At 38.2% G+C, this 17,301-nt stretch overlaps 1 protein-coding gene and 1 long non-coding RNA gene across 5 annotated transcripts in view; one reads left to right on the top strand and one right to left on the bottom strand.

Moving 5' to 3' along the window:
- SRFBP1 (serum response factor binding protein 1) overlaps positions 1-11,322 on the bottom strand; it is an 82,880-nt gene extending 71,558 nt beyond the window's left edge. For both annotated transcript variants that reach the window (XM_066274179.1, XM_066274180.1), the window contains exon 1: positions 11,241-11,322. In XM_066274179.1, the coding sequence (XP_066130276.1) occupies positions 11,241-11,276 (36 nt within the window). In that variant the 5' untranslated portion in view covers positions 11,277-11,322. The remainder of the gene's footprint in view (positions 1-11,240) is intronic.
- Positions 11,323-11,412: 90 nt separating this feature from the next.
- LOC136336353 (uncharacterized) lies at positions 11,413-15,819 on the top strand. Of its 3 annotated transcripts, none has more exons than XR_010731431.1 (4): positions 11,413-11,575; positions 13,707-13,817; positions 14,211-14,262; positions 15,382-15,819. It is a non-coding gene; the product is annotated as an uncharacterized lncRNA (long non-coding RNA). The 3 variants fall into 3 exon arrangements; XR_010731429.1 differs by lacking the exon at positions 15,382-15,819 and adding an exon at positions 15,109-15,267; XR_010731430.1 differs by lacking the exons at positions 14,211-14,262; positions 15,382-15,819 and adding an exon at positions 13,899-14,166.
- The last annotated feature ends 1,482 nt before the right edge of the window (positions 15,820-17,301 follow it).

Below are 17,301 nucleotides of genomic sequence, written 5' to 3'. Positions count from 1 at the left end.
CTGTCCTAAGTGATCTTATGTGTGCATATTGTTTTAATTTGCCACCTAAACAAAGATGATTCAAAAATTTCTTCCTTCAGCTGAGATCTCTTTAGGCTCCAGACCCAAAAGTACCACTACTTGACAGTTCCTTTGGGGTATGCTTAAACCCACTTCCATCTCACACTTCAACCCATGTTCTTCACTCCCAACTACACAGATCTCTTTTTTGGTGTTCTACAATATGTTTCAAGGAATGAAACAATCTTCTCAGTTAGAAACTTGGGGCTCATTATGGATAGCTCTCACTTCTAAATCCCTCACAATAAATCTATTACCAAGTCCTGCTAATTTTATTGCCTAATTATCTCTCAAGTTGGACCACCTTTTTTTTCTATCTTAATGTCCTAGCTCTCTTGGTTGAGTTACTGGTAACAACTGGTTTATCTAAATCCTCCTTGCCCCTCTTCTGTTATCCGTAACTAAGTTAGAATACAATTTTATCCTTTTTACTGAAATGATTGCAGTATTATTTACAATAACCAGGATGTGGAAACAGCCCAAGTGTTCATCAATACTACATGAATGGATAAAAAAGCTATGGTATATTTACACAATGGAATACTATGTGGTGATAAAAATGAAGGAAATCTTACCCTTTATGAGAGCATGGATGGACCTGGATGGACCTGGACAGTATTATGCTAAGCAAAATAAGCCAGTCAGAGAAAGACAAGTTCTATATAATGTCACTCATCTGTGGAATCTAATGGACAAAATGAACTGACAAGCAAAACAGAGTCAGAGAAGCGTAGAGAGCAGGATACATTTTTAATATACAGGTATCATGTCACACCTTTAACTCTCTCCAGTGGACTCCAATTGTTCTTAGATTGACCACATGGGCCCTTTTCCAGTCTTTTGTCCTTACTATGTTCACATCTATCACCAAGTCTTTACACCTGCTGTTTCCCCTGGTAGGGATGCTCCTTCTTCCCATGTTAGCTTATTAACATTTACCCTTCTGATATTGGCCCAATTGTCATTTCTCAGTCAAGTCTTTTTTGGCCTCCCTGAGGTGTGAAAATTCAATTATAGGCAATTATAGGCATTTAGAGTGCTTACAGAATTTACCATGAACATTATTTTATGTTTAATACTTTAATTTTAGTAGGATTATATTTAATGTCTCTTTCTCCCAATAAGTCATAAATTCAATGAAAGTCAAGTGTCTTGCTCTACTCAACACTGTGTCTTAACATCTATTATAGCGGATGATATACAGTTAAATGTGTTCAATAAATATTTGTTAAATAAATGATGAGAAAGGCAGCAATACTCACTTGTTCATCCACACTTATTTAAAAATTAATTTACTTCTGGCTTATAAAAAATAGACATCTTTTTCTCACATTTCCGAAGGCTGGAAGTCCAAGATCAAGGCTCCAGCGGAATTAGTGTTTGGTGAGAGCCTCTTCCTGGTCCACAAACTGGGTCTACCGTGTCCTCCATGGTGCAATGGACAAGGGAGCCCCTCGGGGTCCTTTCATTCTTTCATAAGGGCAATAATCCCACTCGTGAGAACTTTACCCTCATGATCTACTCACATCCGAAAGACCCCCTCCTCCTAATACCATCACCTTGGGGATTAGGTTTCAAGTATGAATGCTGAGGTGACACAAACACTGAGACCAAAGCACAATCCTACATTCATTACAATACAATCAGTGACTCAGAGTTGTGCTTCCGAAAACTAATGTGTACTAAATTACCTGGGGATTGTTAGAAAGCAGATCCAATCCTGTAGGTCTGGGGCAGGACCTGAGATTGTCAATTTCTAACAAGTATCCGGCTGAAGTATAAGATGTGGGACACCACGAAGTAGCAAAAATGTAGAAAATGTAATTTACTAAATGGATCTTATTTTCCTAAATAAATGTACTGGTATATATATTCTGGTCATCATACTGTTCCTTAAATGTCCGACAAATCAAACAAATACAGTAACAATGCAGAGTAATCAGGTTTCTTTTCCACTAGGTATGTTCATTCCTTTCGCATCTGTTCCAAAATCAGATCTATTTAGAAAAAAATCATACTTGTATAAATGAAAAGCCACTTAGACTACATTTCAGTGGGGAAAAAAAAGAATTGTGACATTTTATAAACATAAAAGAAGTTTAATGATATGTTGCTTGAAAGTTAAGTCATTCATAAAATAAATTAATAATGAGATAAATTTTGCATTAAAATATATTAAAAATGTTTCTAATTGCTGTACCCTGCAGGTGCATGAGATTATATATCATTTACTAACCACTGTTAACCAAACTTAACTAATAAGCAGTGGGCAGAGTTGGTCCTCGGTTACATTCCAATCATGGGAAAGCCAGACTCCAATTTTAAAATTCCAATTTAAGAAGTACTATGTTTATCATTACTGCATAAGGGAATCTAAAAGCAAAGGGAATGCTTCGTGTACTCAGTTTGATGTCAATGTCAAAGAATGCTTTTCTAGGTTATTAACTTTCTCAGTATTTGTGTACAGGCAGTAGGAAAATTTGATGTTTAATATGTTAAAAAATAAGTATATTCATTTTATGTAAAAATTGAATTATACTTTTATTTTTCTCACAGCTGCTCACCCCAAGCACTTAGCTTTCTTCAAGTGTTTAAATTTACTTTTGCAAAACTGATAAACAGCTACCAATAGCCGTTTAGTTAAGAAAAATCATTTTCTTATGAAGATTATGAAGCTGGTTGACAGATAAGCCAGAAATCAACAAACAGGACTAAAACAACTAATACCATCAGAAAGCCAAGCAATATACTTTGGTGAATTCTCCAACCAAAAGCAAATAAAACTATCACTGTTAGAAATGCAACAAGAATATGATATTGTTTGGGAGGGAAATAAGGATAGAAATATGAGCAAAGAGACATAATAATGGAAACGAAATGTGCTGACAGACAAAAAAACAAAGTGAAAGAAAAGTAGAAGGAAAAGAGTCTGATGACAGAAACTGAAGGACAAAGCAGGAGGTCATGACCACAACACTGAGAAGCCTAGCCTAAGTGCTTCCAAGCAGCAACAGAATGCACTTTCTATTATAATCTCCAAGAGCAGGAGTGAAAACACACACCCACAAACACACACATGTGCTGAACGTGAGGTGTCACCTAAAACCTGTCGATACAGATAATACCTTCAGTTAACCTGTGAAATCTGAACATAGTAATAGAACATGGATCTCTCCTTCAACAGACTGTACGAAAATCTGACCTAAAATAAATTAAGTGGAAAGCTAATATATACCCACTTGGGAAAACACTATGTAAGCATATGAGGAAGAAACAACATAAACACAGGAAAGGGAACCACAAAAACAAAAGCTGGCAGTGTCCAATTCAAGGAGATTCCAAATTGTACTGGAATACCTCAATTACAGGGATAGATGTAGCATAGCCCAACGATGAATCATGCAATTAAAACCTTTTCTGTGGTTCTATATTCCAAGCAGCTGATGTAAATTAGAGATAGGAAAAAATATATTTGACAATGACAGCATTACTGCTATGTTAGATATATTTCTGAATAAATGGTTTTTTCCCCTTAATATCGCCTCCTATAAGCTTATGTTTAATGTAAATTTCTTTTGAGAGGATGAGCTATACTTCTGCAATGACAATGTTAAGCAAGTTTCTGTTCTACAAAGCTGAGAACAAACACTGGAACACAAAGTAAATACTACTTGAATTGATTATTATTTTTTATGATTATTTAAGTGAGAGGAGGGAAAATAGACTCCCCCATGCGCCGGACCAAGATCCACTCAGCGACCCCATCTGGGGCCTATGCTAGCAACTGAGCTATTTTAAGCACCTGAGGTGGAGGCTCTACAGAGCCTTCCTCAGCAGCCGGAACCAACTGAGTTATGGCTGCAGGAAGGGAAGAGAGAGAGAGAAGGGGGAGAGGAAGACAAGCAGATGGTTGCTTCTCCTGTGTGCTGTGACCAGTAATCAAACCCAGGACTTCTACATGCTGGGTCGACACTCTACCACTCAGCCCACAGGCCCGGGATGAATTATTTTTGCATTTAAATGTTTTCATTAAAAGTTTGAAATAGGTGTGTTTAATTATAATACTGCCTTTTTTTTGAGAGAGAGAGAGAGAGACAGGGAGAGAGAAAGGAATATAGAACTGCTCCTGTATTTGCCCTGACTGGGGAATCCAATCAGCAACCTCCAGTGCAACAGGGCAACGCTCCAAACAACCGAGCCATCCCGCCAGGGCTTAATTTCTTTCTTGTTTTCAGAGAGACAGAGAAAGGAAAGGAAAGAGACCGGAGGGTAAAGGGAAATATTCATTTGTTGTTCCACTCAGTTGTGCACTCATTGGCTGCTTCTCATGTGTGCCCTGATTGGGGATCGAACCTGTGACCTTGTTTTGGATGACATTTTTAACCAACTGAGTTAACTGGGCAGGGCTCAATAGTGCCATTTTAAAAAATTAATTTATTTTCCATTTACATGTGACATACAATATTATTAGTTTCAAGTGTACAACATAGTGATTAGAGATTTATAAACCTTATGAAGTGATCACTCCAATTAAGTCCAGTACTCAGCAGACACATACATAGATAGTTATAACAATATTATTGACTATGTGACTATATTTTACAACTGGAAATTTGGGTGGGGGATGGGTAAATTGACTCTTAGTTGACTATCTGTTAGCCAGTTAACTACCCAGTTTCTCTTGGTAATGCACTGACTTTGCCATTCATTTGAATTAACCTGTAACAAAAACCCATGTTCAGTAGAAAACAATTACTACAAGAGCTAGTATTGTTCTCGGGGAGCTTACAGTGCTAGGAAAAATCTGAGTACATTCTGTGTTTCTCATAATACATTAAATCTCCTGGTTATTCATTACTCATCTATCAGATTGGCAGTAACAAAAAACTATGACAACACATTCTGTTGGTGAGGCTGTGAGGAAAAAGTCACTTTCACACACTGCTGGTAGGAATGCAAACTGATAAACTCCTTCCAGAGGAAACTTTGGCAATACCTAAAAAAATCCTACTTCTAGGAATCTAGGTAGAAAGACACACCCCCAATAATAGCAAAAGGTTATGCACAAGACTATTCATTGCAGCAGTCTTACAAAATGTTGCATAATAGATAAATTTTATATAAAGTATACACAGTAATATTTTAAACCAATGCAATAGATCTGCATGTATTATCATGGGTAAAACTTAAAAATAGTGAAAAAACTCCTAGAGTGATTGATATGTGCCCAATACCACATACAAAGTTTAAAAATATACAACACTAGGTATAAGGATAGGTATGTATGTTATTAAAAGTATGAAAACTATGGATGAGAAAATAACACTAAAATCAATTATTTCTGATTTTGAATAAATAGTGAGTGAAATTAAGCATTCTAATATGGCAAACTACTGACATTTGCTCAATATAGGAAATAGATTACAAGGACATTTGTTAGATCATTTCCATATATTTGAACTATTTGATAATTAACAAAATTATTGTTTCATACAGAGGGTTTTTTATTTGGCCATTATCACTTCAATACAGTTCTTTTTATTTCTGATGAGTAACACTTTAAAAATTCTAGAGTGCTTGGTAATTATTTACAAGTTAATTATTATTGAGAATATGCTGCCACCTAGCAAAACTTCCCAGAACAGTTTAAAAAAACAGAAAATGGTTCTCTTCCTATGGGTGGATCCTGATTTACCACTTCAGTAGAAATTATTAAAAAGTACTACACAATTATAAATTAGGAGCTTTGCAACTTCAAAATACAAACATAATTTTTGACATTCTTATCTGTTACAATATGTGGAGGCAAATCATTATGTTCTCTGGCACATTAGCTTCTACATTTACTATCTTACAGAAAATGGAAAATAACTTTCTAAAGGGCTTGTTGGTAATCTGCTGTCAAGAAAAACATAACATTAGTTTTATATAAAAGCCCTTGTATCGAATCCAAGTACCCAATCAGATTATTTCATCTCCTAATTCTGTTATTACATATCACTGCTACATAAAGAAACAGCTGAGTGGAACAAACTGAGTTCTAGTTTTGCAAATTCATTACTCACAAATAGTACAACAGCATTATTATTTTCAATTGTGTATCCTTTCTCTAGCTCTACTGAAAAGGGAGGGAAAAAAGTCTACATGTAGAAGATTTTCCCCCTCCTTTGAATATTAACCTCAAGTTGAGTTAGTTATCAATACTTTCATCTGTACAAGTATTTACCCGTTACTAACTGTAGACAAGATACTATGCCAGGGGTTAGGAAAGTTGCTGTGATAAGTCAGTTAAATATCCTCCCTTCAAAGTCCACAACAGTACTTTTACTGGTGAAGACAAACCATGCATTAAATAACCATAAAATGAAGAAAAAAGTGATGGTTTATTTTTTTTTTAAAAAAAGGTAAATTGTCACATTACTTCAGGAGAATAAACAAATTATTATTATTATTTTTTTTTTTTCCATTTTTCTGAAGCTGGAAACAGGGAGAGACAGTCAGACAGACTCCCGCATGCGCCCGACCGGGATCCACCGGGCACGCCCACCAAGTGCGAAGCTCTGCCCACCAGGGGGCGATGCTCTGCCCCTCCGGGGCATCGCCATGTTGCGACCAGAGCTACTATAGCGCCTGAGGCAGAGGCCACAGAGCCATCCCCAGCGCCCGGGCCATCGTTGCTCCAATGGAGCCTTGGCTGCGGGAGGGGAAGAGAGAGACAGAGAGGAAAGCGCAGAGGAGGGGTGGAGAAGCAAATGGGCGCTTCTCCTGTGTGCCCTGGCCGGGAATTATTATTTTTTATTTTTTGAGAGGAGGGGAGATACAGACAGGCTCCCGCATGCGCTTCGACAGGGGATCCCCCCCTCCCTCCCACCTGCAACCCTATCTGGGGTGATGCTCAAATCAACGGAGGTATCCCTCAGCTCCTGAGGCTGATGCTCAGGCCAATCAAGCCACTGGCTATGAGAGGGGGAAGACGGAGGGGAAAGGGAGGGGAAAATCAGACGATGGTCATTTCTCATGTGTGCCCTGAGTGGGGATCGAACCCGGGATGTCTGCACACCTGCTAAACATTCTATCCACTGAGCAACTGGCCAGAGTAAGAATAAACATATTTTAAGGGCCTAGAGTTAAGAAGTATTCTATAAAACGTCAGTCTAAATTTATCCTTGGAAATTTTTTTTAAGAAGAATGGAATTATTAAAGGTAGAGACATTGAAAGTTAGCATAATAGGTGTCTCTTGGAGGCAGGCTTTTATTTTCACAAAAGGCATTTTGGGTAATTATATTTCCCCATGTATAAGATGTTCCCCATGTGTAAGATGCACCTTAATTTTGGAGCCCGAAATTTGAAAAAAAAACAAGCACGAAAAAGCGAGAAATGAAAGTAAAAATAACTACAACCACTGTATAAGACGCACCCAGTTTTTAGAACCCAAAATTGTCAAAAAAAAGAGTGTATCTTATACATGGGAAAATATAGTAAATACAATGTAAAAACTCTAAAAAAAAAACATAAAAAATTACAATACAAGTAATCCAATCAAATATATCATGGATATGAGTGCCAATATCCAAAGATAATACCAGAGATTTATAGATGTTTGGGAATCTGATGAACATCTAAAGATGTCCCCCAGAAACAGACATGCAAACAAGTTACACATAATTTCAGGCAAGTATAGTATCCCTGAAACACATTCCTGGATCTCAATTAAGGAGAGTTAATTTATTAAGGATCATAAAAATGATGCCTCAAATTATTCATTCAACAGATAGGTACCGAGGATATGATAACGAACAAAAACTTATGTGTAAATGGAAGGAATAAAAAATCTCTCACACATTCACAGACACTAAGCAACTATTACAAGCGCTAAAAAGAAGTGAATTGTCGCCTGACCTGTGGTGGCGCAGTGGATAAAGTGTCGACCTAGAAATGCTGAGGTCGCAGGTTCGAAACCCTGGGCTTGCCTGGTCAAGGCATATATGGGAGTTGATGCTTCCAGCTCCTCCCCCACTTCTCTCTCTCTGTCTCTCCCTCTCCTCTCGAAAATGAATAAAAAAAAAAAAAAAAAAAAAAAAAGAAGTGAATTGTCTTACAAGAGCTTATATCAAGAATGCCTTCCCTGAGAAAGTGACAAGTATGAAATGGACCAAGAGGGAAACAGTTAAAGGAACAGCACGTGCACAGGACCTGCCAAGCGCTGTGCAGGAACAGTGGATAGAGGGCAAATGGACTTGAATACAGAAACAGAGCTGGGGGTGTGGGGGCACTAGGCAAGAAAGTCACATGATTAGATTTAGGTTTTGAAGTGAGCACCCCAGCTGCACTATGGAGATGAGATTGGAGAGAAAGAAGAATCACAGTCAAGTAACTGGGACGCGAATACATAGCGTTTGTGGGAGATACAACTTGAACTAGGATAGGGCTGGGGATGAAAAAGTAATAAGAAAATGTGAAAAGATAACAGCGAATTTGAACTCTTTTTTAGATATATTTCTTTCTTGGAGAAGTTAATTCATTTTTTACCAATTTTCTATAACATGGTTTCACTTAATTGCCATGAGCTACTGTATTTCTCCATGTAAAAGAGGCACCTTAATTCGGGGCACGAAATTTGAAAAAAAAAAAGTATTACATAAAGTTACTGAACTCAAGTTTTATTCATCATAAAATTGAAACAACACCTCATCACTGTAAAAAATCCCATTCATTAGCTTGTCCTCATCTGTGTCTGATGATGAATCACTGTCTTCAACAATGAGTGCAAAAACAAGAGCGAAAAAGCAGGAAATGCAAGTAAAAAAATCTACAACCACTGTATAGGACGCACCCAGTTTTTAGACCCCAAATTTTTCGAAAAAAGGTTATGTCTTACACATGAGGAAGTATGGTATTTTACAGTAATGATATTAGCCATTTAAGTTTGCAGTTTTTTCCTAATTGGTTTTGTCTTTTTTTCCCTCTTTGGCATGTATTTCAAATTTTATGTGGACAAATCTATATTTGTTTTTCTCTTTGTAGTTTTTCTTCCATTAATTTAAAATTATCATACCTTCTATCATCTCTTCTTTCGTGTTAGAACATAAAAGATTTACTGTAGGATGGGTCATGTAAACTTCCTAATTTGATAAGTTCATTTAGTCACCCAGCAAATATTTTTAGAGCATGTATGTTGTACCTGATAGACATACACACAAAAAGAGAGAAACGGGCAAACGTATAGAAAGCACTCTGGTCACATAGAGAACACTTAGCCTGGACTTAGGTGAATTACTGAAGACTTCCTAAAGGTCAAATTTCAACTATTTTGAAGAGGCCTGGAAATTAGCTATGTGGAAAAAGAAAGAGCCTTAGTGAGGAGTGATATAAGTCACTATTACTCTCAGAATAATTTCAAAATTGAACAGGAACTCACTAGTATTTCCAGTGAACTCCCAAGGACATCACTCCAATTAAGGCCTTTTACACCCCATCCGTAACCTAATGCAAAAAAAAAGCCCACCAAGTATTTTGTGGAATTAGCACAAGCTTAACCTATGTTTACGAATATATACTGAACACCTTTAGAGTTTCCCTCTCCAATAAACCCTGTACTCCACTGCCAAGTAAAATCCAGACTTGTTAGCCTGACAGCAAGGAAGTGATATATTTCAGTTCAATTTCTTACTTCATTTATCCCACAGGTTTTCCTCAATGGAGAGTTATCTACCCCGCCTATATCATTCAAGTGTTCTCCTATTACCAGCCCTTCCCTGCTTATAGTGGTCCATCTGCCTGTAATGCCCTCTCCCCCTTCAATGAATCACTGACTGAAATCTCTGCATAAGAGCCTCTAATACCAAGAACAAAACAAATACTGTACTCACTTCGTTCTACCATCTTTGGAAACTTTTCTGCACTAGTTTTTCTATATCATCGGTGAGTGTTGTTTACCTTTCCTACCTGAGTACCGATTGCTTGAAAATATATATAAAGTATGCCTTACACCAGGGGTCCCCAAACTACGGCCCGCGGGCCGCATGTGGCCCCCTGAGGCCATTTATCTGGCCCCTGCCGACTTCCAGAAGGGTCACCTCTTTCATTGATGGTCAGTGAGAGGAGCACATTGACCATCTCATTAGCCAAAAGCAGACCTATAGTTCCCATTGAAATACTGGTCAGTTTGTTGATTTAAATTTACTTGTTCTTTATTTTAAATATTGTATTTGTTCCCGTTTTGTTTTTTTACTTTAAAATAAGATATGTGCAGTGTGCATAGGGATTTATTCATAGTTTTTTTTATAGTCTGGCCCTCCAACGGTCTGAGGGACAGTGAACTGGCCCCCTGTGTAAAAAGTTTGGGGACCCCTGCCTTACACAAATATGTAACATGTACAGTGAGTTGCTTATAGCAGACACATATATCCCTTAAAGAAGAAAAGGAACTTCCTTTGCTGTAGCTGTGGGATCATTTGATTCTTGTTTTTCCAACTTAATTTTAGCATTGATACGACTTATGACTCCCTTGAATAGAGTCAGAAACTAGAAAAAGAATAGTGGCAGAAATGACAACCTGGTGACATCAGCATGTTATGGTGGAGGTGATGAGGGCAAATGTTTGAGACTGGATTTTAAGAGAAGGAAAGAAGGGGAACTGGGGGAAACAAGTATCAACAACTCTTAAAGTTTTACTTGTAAATTGAAGAAACGGGGTAGTAGCTGGAAGAAATGAGGTACTGATGCACATCTCCAAAAAAGATCTGCTCTCAGTAGTAATCAGCAAATTTTTAGGAGATGATACATAAGGCAGGTAATGTGTGCTGAGTTTATTGTTATGCTCTGTGCAAACACTTTAGCTAATTCAGGTAACTTAATTCTCAAAATCTTGCAAGGTAGGCACTATATTACCGCGAGTTTCGTTATATAGACGAGGACACTGAGTATAGAGATCAAATGATCTCTTCAAAGTCCCCCAAATACTAAGTCATCCTGACGGCCAGGGACAGGTCTCTTGCTTAAGGTACCTAGAAACCGCGGAGGGGAGTAACCGCTGCCCTACTCCAAGTTACAGAAAAACCACCTGGGCCCACCAAGAAGCTCCTCCCACCGCACTCTCTATCCCTACCCCGGCCAGGCCACGCGCCCTTCAGAATGCCCTAAAGGTCCGCCCCACACGCTCCCAGACCTCGGTGCTCACCTCGTTATTGAGGTTCAGAATCCCTGGCGATGCCATAGTAGACCCAGGAAGACAATCCGCCGCGGGCGGCACGTGAGCAGTATCTGCCGTACGGCGCCTGCGTCGCCACGCCCCCTCAACGGCGGCCTCCTTAGCCCAAAATTCATCAGTCGTTTAACTAATCAATGCAAGAACAAAAGGGACACTGACTCTGAAGGGAAGAACGAAACTGTAAGAGAATAATTTCCAGAGCAGAATGCTTCGTGGGGGAATTGTGCGTTTCTATGGAAACCAAGAGTGGGCAAGTTGCCCACTGGGAGCCCAGCGATGTTTGTAGCCATGCATGAGGTTTTCAGGTAGCTGAATTTATTGTATTCACTTGTAAACTGGGCCCGCCTTTTAAGGACCTTGATTTTTACGTCCCAGTGAAGATGAGATAGTTTTTATGAAAAAGCATCACTTGACCCACTAGTTTTTGCCTCAAAGTTTTTTGGGTTTTTTTGTTTTTTTTTGTTTTTTTACAAAGACAGAGATAGGGACAGACAGACAGGAACAAAGAGAGATGAGAAGCATTAATCATCAGTTTTTTTTGTTGCGACACTTTAGTTGTTCATTGAGTGCGCTCTCATATGTGCCTTGACTGTGGGGCTACAGCAGACCGAGTAACCCGTTGCTCATGCCAGTAACCTTGGGTCCAAGCTGGTGAGCTCAAACCAGATGATCCCGTGCTCAAGCTGGTGACCTTGGGGTCTTGAACCTGGGTCCTTTGCGTCCCAGTCCGACGCTCTATCCACTGCGCCACCGCCTGGTCAGGCGCTTCAAAGTTTTATCCAGAGCAGGGGTAGTCAATCTTGTTATACCTACCACCACTTTTGTATCTCTGTTAGTAGTAAAAATTTTCTAACCACCCACCACTTCCACAGTAATGCTGATTTATAAAGTAGGGAAGTAACTTTACTTTATAAAATGTATAAAGCAGAGTTACAACAAGTTAAAGCATATAATAATAATTATTTACCGACCCTGGCCGGTTGGCGCAGTGGTAGAGCATCGGCCTGGCGTGTAGAAGTCCCGGGTTTGATTCCCGGACAGGGCACACAGGAGAAGCGCCCATCTGCTTCTCCACCCCTCCCCCTCTCCTTCCTCTCTGTCTCTCTCTTCCCCTCCCGCAGCGAGGCTCAGTTGGAGCAAAGATGGCCTGTGCTCTGGGGATGGCTCCTTTGGCCTCTGCCCCAGGCGCTAGAGTGGCTCTGGTCTGGACAGAGCGTCGCCCCCTGGTGGGCGTGCTGGGTGGGTCCCAGTCGGAAGCATGCGGGAGTCTGTCTGACTCTCTCTCCCCGTTTCCAGCTTCAGAAAAATAAAATAAAATAAAATAATAAATAATAATTACTTACCAAGTACTTTATGTCAGATTTTCAGTTTGGCAGAATAAATCTTTATAAAACAACTTACTATAGTTAAATCTTTCTTTTTTATTTATACTTTGGTTGCTCCACTACTACCCACCATGAAAGCTGGAACGCCCACTAGTGGGCAGTGGGGACCAGGTTGACTACTACTGATCTAGAGCAGTGGTCCCCAACCTTTTTGGGGCCACAGACTGGTTTAATGTCAGAAAATATTTTCACGACTGGCCTTTAGGGTGGGACGAATAAATGTATCACGTGACCGAGACAAGCATCAAGAGTGAGTCTTAGACGGATGTAACAGAGGGAATCTGGTCATTTTTAAAAAAAATAAAACATCGGGCCTGACCTGTGGTGGCGCAGTGGATAAAGTGTCAACCTGGAAATGCTGAGGTTGCTGGTTCAAAACCCTGGGCTTGCCTGCTCAAGGCACATATGGGAGTTGATGCTTTCAGCTCCTCCCCCCTTCTCTCTCTCTCTCTCCCCTCTCTATAATGAATAAATAAAATCTTTATAAAAATATATAAAATGAATAAATTTAAAATAAATAAATAAATAAATAAATAAAACATCGTTCAGACTTAAATATAAATAAAACGGAAATAATGTAAGTTATTTATTCTTTCTCTGAGGACCAGTACCAAATGGCCCACAGACCAGTACCGGTCCGCAGCCCAGGGGTTGGGGACCACTGATCTAGAGCGTGTATGAAGATTCCTGTGCCTCGAACAGCATGCCTTATTAGATACAACTTTTTGTTTCACTCTCACGTTATATCTCAGGCATGAACATATTTTCCTGCACACTGTAAGAAAGTTTAATTAGATGATGACCATTTAAAGCAAAACCAGGATGCATATTTGCTACCACCTGTGGGAAGGGATATTTTAAACTATTAGCCTTTGGGCAAAGAAGACATGAGGGAGTGAGTCTGAATTAGATAACATAATGATTAATACTTAACACCTGTAGTACTGAGCGTTAACATTGAATCAAATGCTGGGCCAATGCTTTGTATGAACTATCGTTAAAATAGCCACAGAAATTCAATCAGATAGGAACCATTATTCTTATTTTATAGATATGGAAACTGATTTATAAGAGCCGAGTGTCTTCCCCAGAGTTGCTGAGGTCTGGTTGTAATCTATGGAGCCCAGTGCAGAATGAAAATGCAGAATTCCTCATTCAAAAAGTAGGAAAAAGTTTCTTCCGTGCTATTGCCCTGTCATATGTTTTTTGTTTGGTATTTAATCTGGTGCTCCCTCAATCACAGGAATCCTGGTGGAACAAGTGCACACCTGGACAGGTGCCTAGGACCCCTACCCCAGGACTCGGGGAGGAGTGCATATGCTGGAGCAAAGATTGCAGCAGTGGCCGGGCAGAGACAGGGATATGGGAAGCCTGGGAACCCAAATGGGAGGCAGTGGGAGGCGGGACCCCACATAACCTGAGACTAAGCCCTTAACATGTGTTGCATTGTCTCACTGCACTCACAAAACTCAGATTCACTGATGAAATGATATAAAGGTAGTTTTTGTCATTAATAAACCATACACTAAATTGTAATTGTCTCCTTATCTTTCAGCTTCCCCTCATTAAAGCTGAACTCCTGGAGTGTAGTGGCTACTTCACACCAGGTGGGTGGTAGACACTCTATACAAATATATGGAGGAAATTTAAAAATAAATGTAAAGCATTATGGAAAATGTGTTTTCATACTTGGGAGAAAGGTGTTAATATAATTTTATTATGCTTCAGAAAATGTATTCTTAATATGAAGTTTGTTTGTATCTCTTCAAGGCTGTAGTGTTTTCTCCTGACCACACCTCTTGTTCTCTAACACCTCCTATTTCTGACAACTACAGTCTCCTCGGGCTCATTTGTTTTCTACCTTTTCTTAGCCCAAGCTCTTCCCTTTGCCTATGATGCTCCCCCTGCCAGATGTGCTTTCTCAAGCATTACTTTACAAGACTATGTCAAATTTCATCTATCCTTTTTAAAAATCCTTCCCATAGACCCCAACAGAAGTTAATTTTTCTCATCAACTGCTTATTCTTATATTATTTACAATAATCTAATTTGAAATTTCTTGTGTCCTCTCTATTCCTTTACATGATAAGCTCTCAGAAACCTAATTGCTCATTTTTAAAGTGACTGGTAGTTTTCCATTGTCCTTGATATATTACCGGTATGTCCAGGTCAATTTCATCCTTCCCTTTCAATGCAATGATTTCAAAAATTATTTTGATTTTTTTACATATGTACTAACCTGCTCTCATTAAGCTGTGCACATTTCCTCTAGTAATAATAATGTATTTGTATAAATCAGGTTACAAGTTTTTCTAGAGAGCAACACATTAGACCACCTCCCCCTTTATTCCTGAAGGGATGACATGGATGAGTTAAATGCTATATGAAACAACAAAACTAACAATATTATCATTAAAACAACTAATGCGAGACTTTTTTCCTCTTTATTGCAGTGGTCCAATCAATAGAAGTAAGGATCTAAAGAATGTTTAATGGGGATTCAAGTTTTTCAAATTCAAGTTTGTCAAGAATTACTCAAATTTCACTGTATTTGTCTACTCAGGCTGTCATAACCACATACCAGACTGGGTGTCTTAAACAACAGAAATTTTTTTAAAAAAGTAAAAAAATAAACCACAGAAATTAATTTTCTAACAGTTCTGGAGGCTAGGAAGTCCACTATCATCAGGGTTGTTTCTGATGAGAATTCTCTTTCTGGCTTATAGAGGCAGACTTCTTGCTGTGTCCTCATGTGGCCTTTCCATGTGCGTCCCTGGAAAGTATCCCTGGAAAGATGCTTCTCTACTGTCTCTTCCTCTTCTTATGAGGGTACTAATCTTATTGGTTAAGGTTCCACACTTATGATCTCATTTCACCTCAGTTACTTCCCTGAAGGCTTCATCTCCAAATACCATCACCTTGAGGGATAGAGCTACAATATATGGATTTTGGCAGGATGCAATTCAATCCATAACACCCACTGTTTTTGAAAAAATAAAATTATCTCAAAAGTAAACTTTTCCTTATCTAACATACCTGATGACTGCTATTTTTCACTTTCAAAAATTTTAGTCATACAATCCTAGATTACAACTAAACATAAAGATGCTTAACAATCAGAATAGAATTGAGAAATAGACCTGCACATATATCAACAACTGATTTCAAAGACAATTCAGTGGTGAATATGTAGTCTTTTTAAAAATTGCGCTAAAACAATTGGATATCCATATGGAAAAGAGTAACTTTGACCCATATTGTATAACAAATACAAAAGCAACTTAAAGTGGATCATACACATAAAAGTAAGACTTAATGCTATAAAACTGTAGATAACATAGAATGAATATTTTGTGACCTGTGGTTAGGCAGAGATTTTTGGGATTTCAGAACAAAAGCAGAACTGCTATAAAAATACATTGATAAATTGGAGTGAATAAATATTAAAACTTCTACTTTTCAAAATACAGTTAGGAAAGTAAAAAGAGAAGCGAGAACAATTTTGCAAGTAACATGTTTTATAAAGGACTTTTATGTATAATACATAAGGAACTTTCCAAGCTCAGTAAGTAAACAACCCAATAAAAACACGGGCAAAAGATATGAACAGATACCTCACTTAAAATGTTATGTAGGTAACAAACACATGAAAATATGTCCAACATCATCATCAGGGAAGTGCAAATTAAAACCACAATATGATATTACACGTCTGTTAGAGTAATTAAAATTTAAGTCTGATTATACCAAGTACTGGTGAAGATAAAGAGCAACTAGAACTTTCAAGCATCATTTGTGGGAATGTAAAATGGTACACTCACTTTAGAAGTTTGACAGTTTCTTTTTTACATCCATCAGCCATATGATCTAGACTTTTCCCTCCTAGATCAATAAAGAAACGAATACACATATCCATATTCATATTCATATTCATATTCATATTCATGAGTATTCAAAGAAGATTCATTTCTAATAGCACACTCCCCAAAAAACAACTCAATTTCCATTCAACCGACAAAAGAATAAACTATGGTATATATACAGAGAGCCAGATACACACACACACACACACACACACACACTCACTGGACCACCGCTCAAAATAAAAAGGAATGTTACACACTACATTATGAATGAACTTTAAAATTATTATGCTGATGGAGTTCAGACAAAAGAACTACATTCTACTTACGTAAAATTCTATAGTAAAATATACATAGGTCAAAAACTTTGCCCAAGGAAATGGGAGGAAGGATGGACTGATGGGAGGGACAAATCACAACAGAATAGGAAGATACTTTTGAGAGTGATTGATATGATCATTATCTTGATTTTGGGCATGGTACCACTAGCAATTCTACTTCTAGAAAAACATATTAGAGTTATATTGGTACAAATTCATTATGTATAGACAAGAATACTTACTATATACAAGGCTCATCTTAATCTATTCTTTAATGAATAAGTCAAGTGGCATTAAACTATAGTATGCTATCATTTGTGTGTGTTTGGAGGAAGGATATGTACACACACATACATCACATTTACTTGAATTTTTAGCATTTTTGCTCCCTAGAGGGGAAGTTAGTGTCTGGAAAACATAATTAAAGTCGTCTTTTTACATTGTTTTCTTTTGTATCTTTTAA

The sequence above is a fragment of the Saccopteryx bilineata genome, chromosome 4 (assembly GCF_036850765.1).
Source record: "Saccopteryx bilineata isolate mSacBil1 chromosome 4, mSacBil1_pri_phased_curated, whole genome shotgun sequence".
In the NCBI taxonomy this organism is placed as follows: domain Eukaryota; kingdom Metazoa; phylum Chordata; class Mammalia; order Chiroptera; family Emballonuridae; genus Saccopteryx; species Saccopteryx bilineata.
Note: the sequence above shows the minus strand (reverse complement) of the source record. Positions and strands in the feature narration are given on the sequence as shown.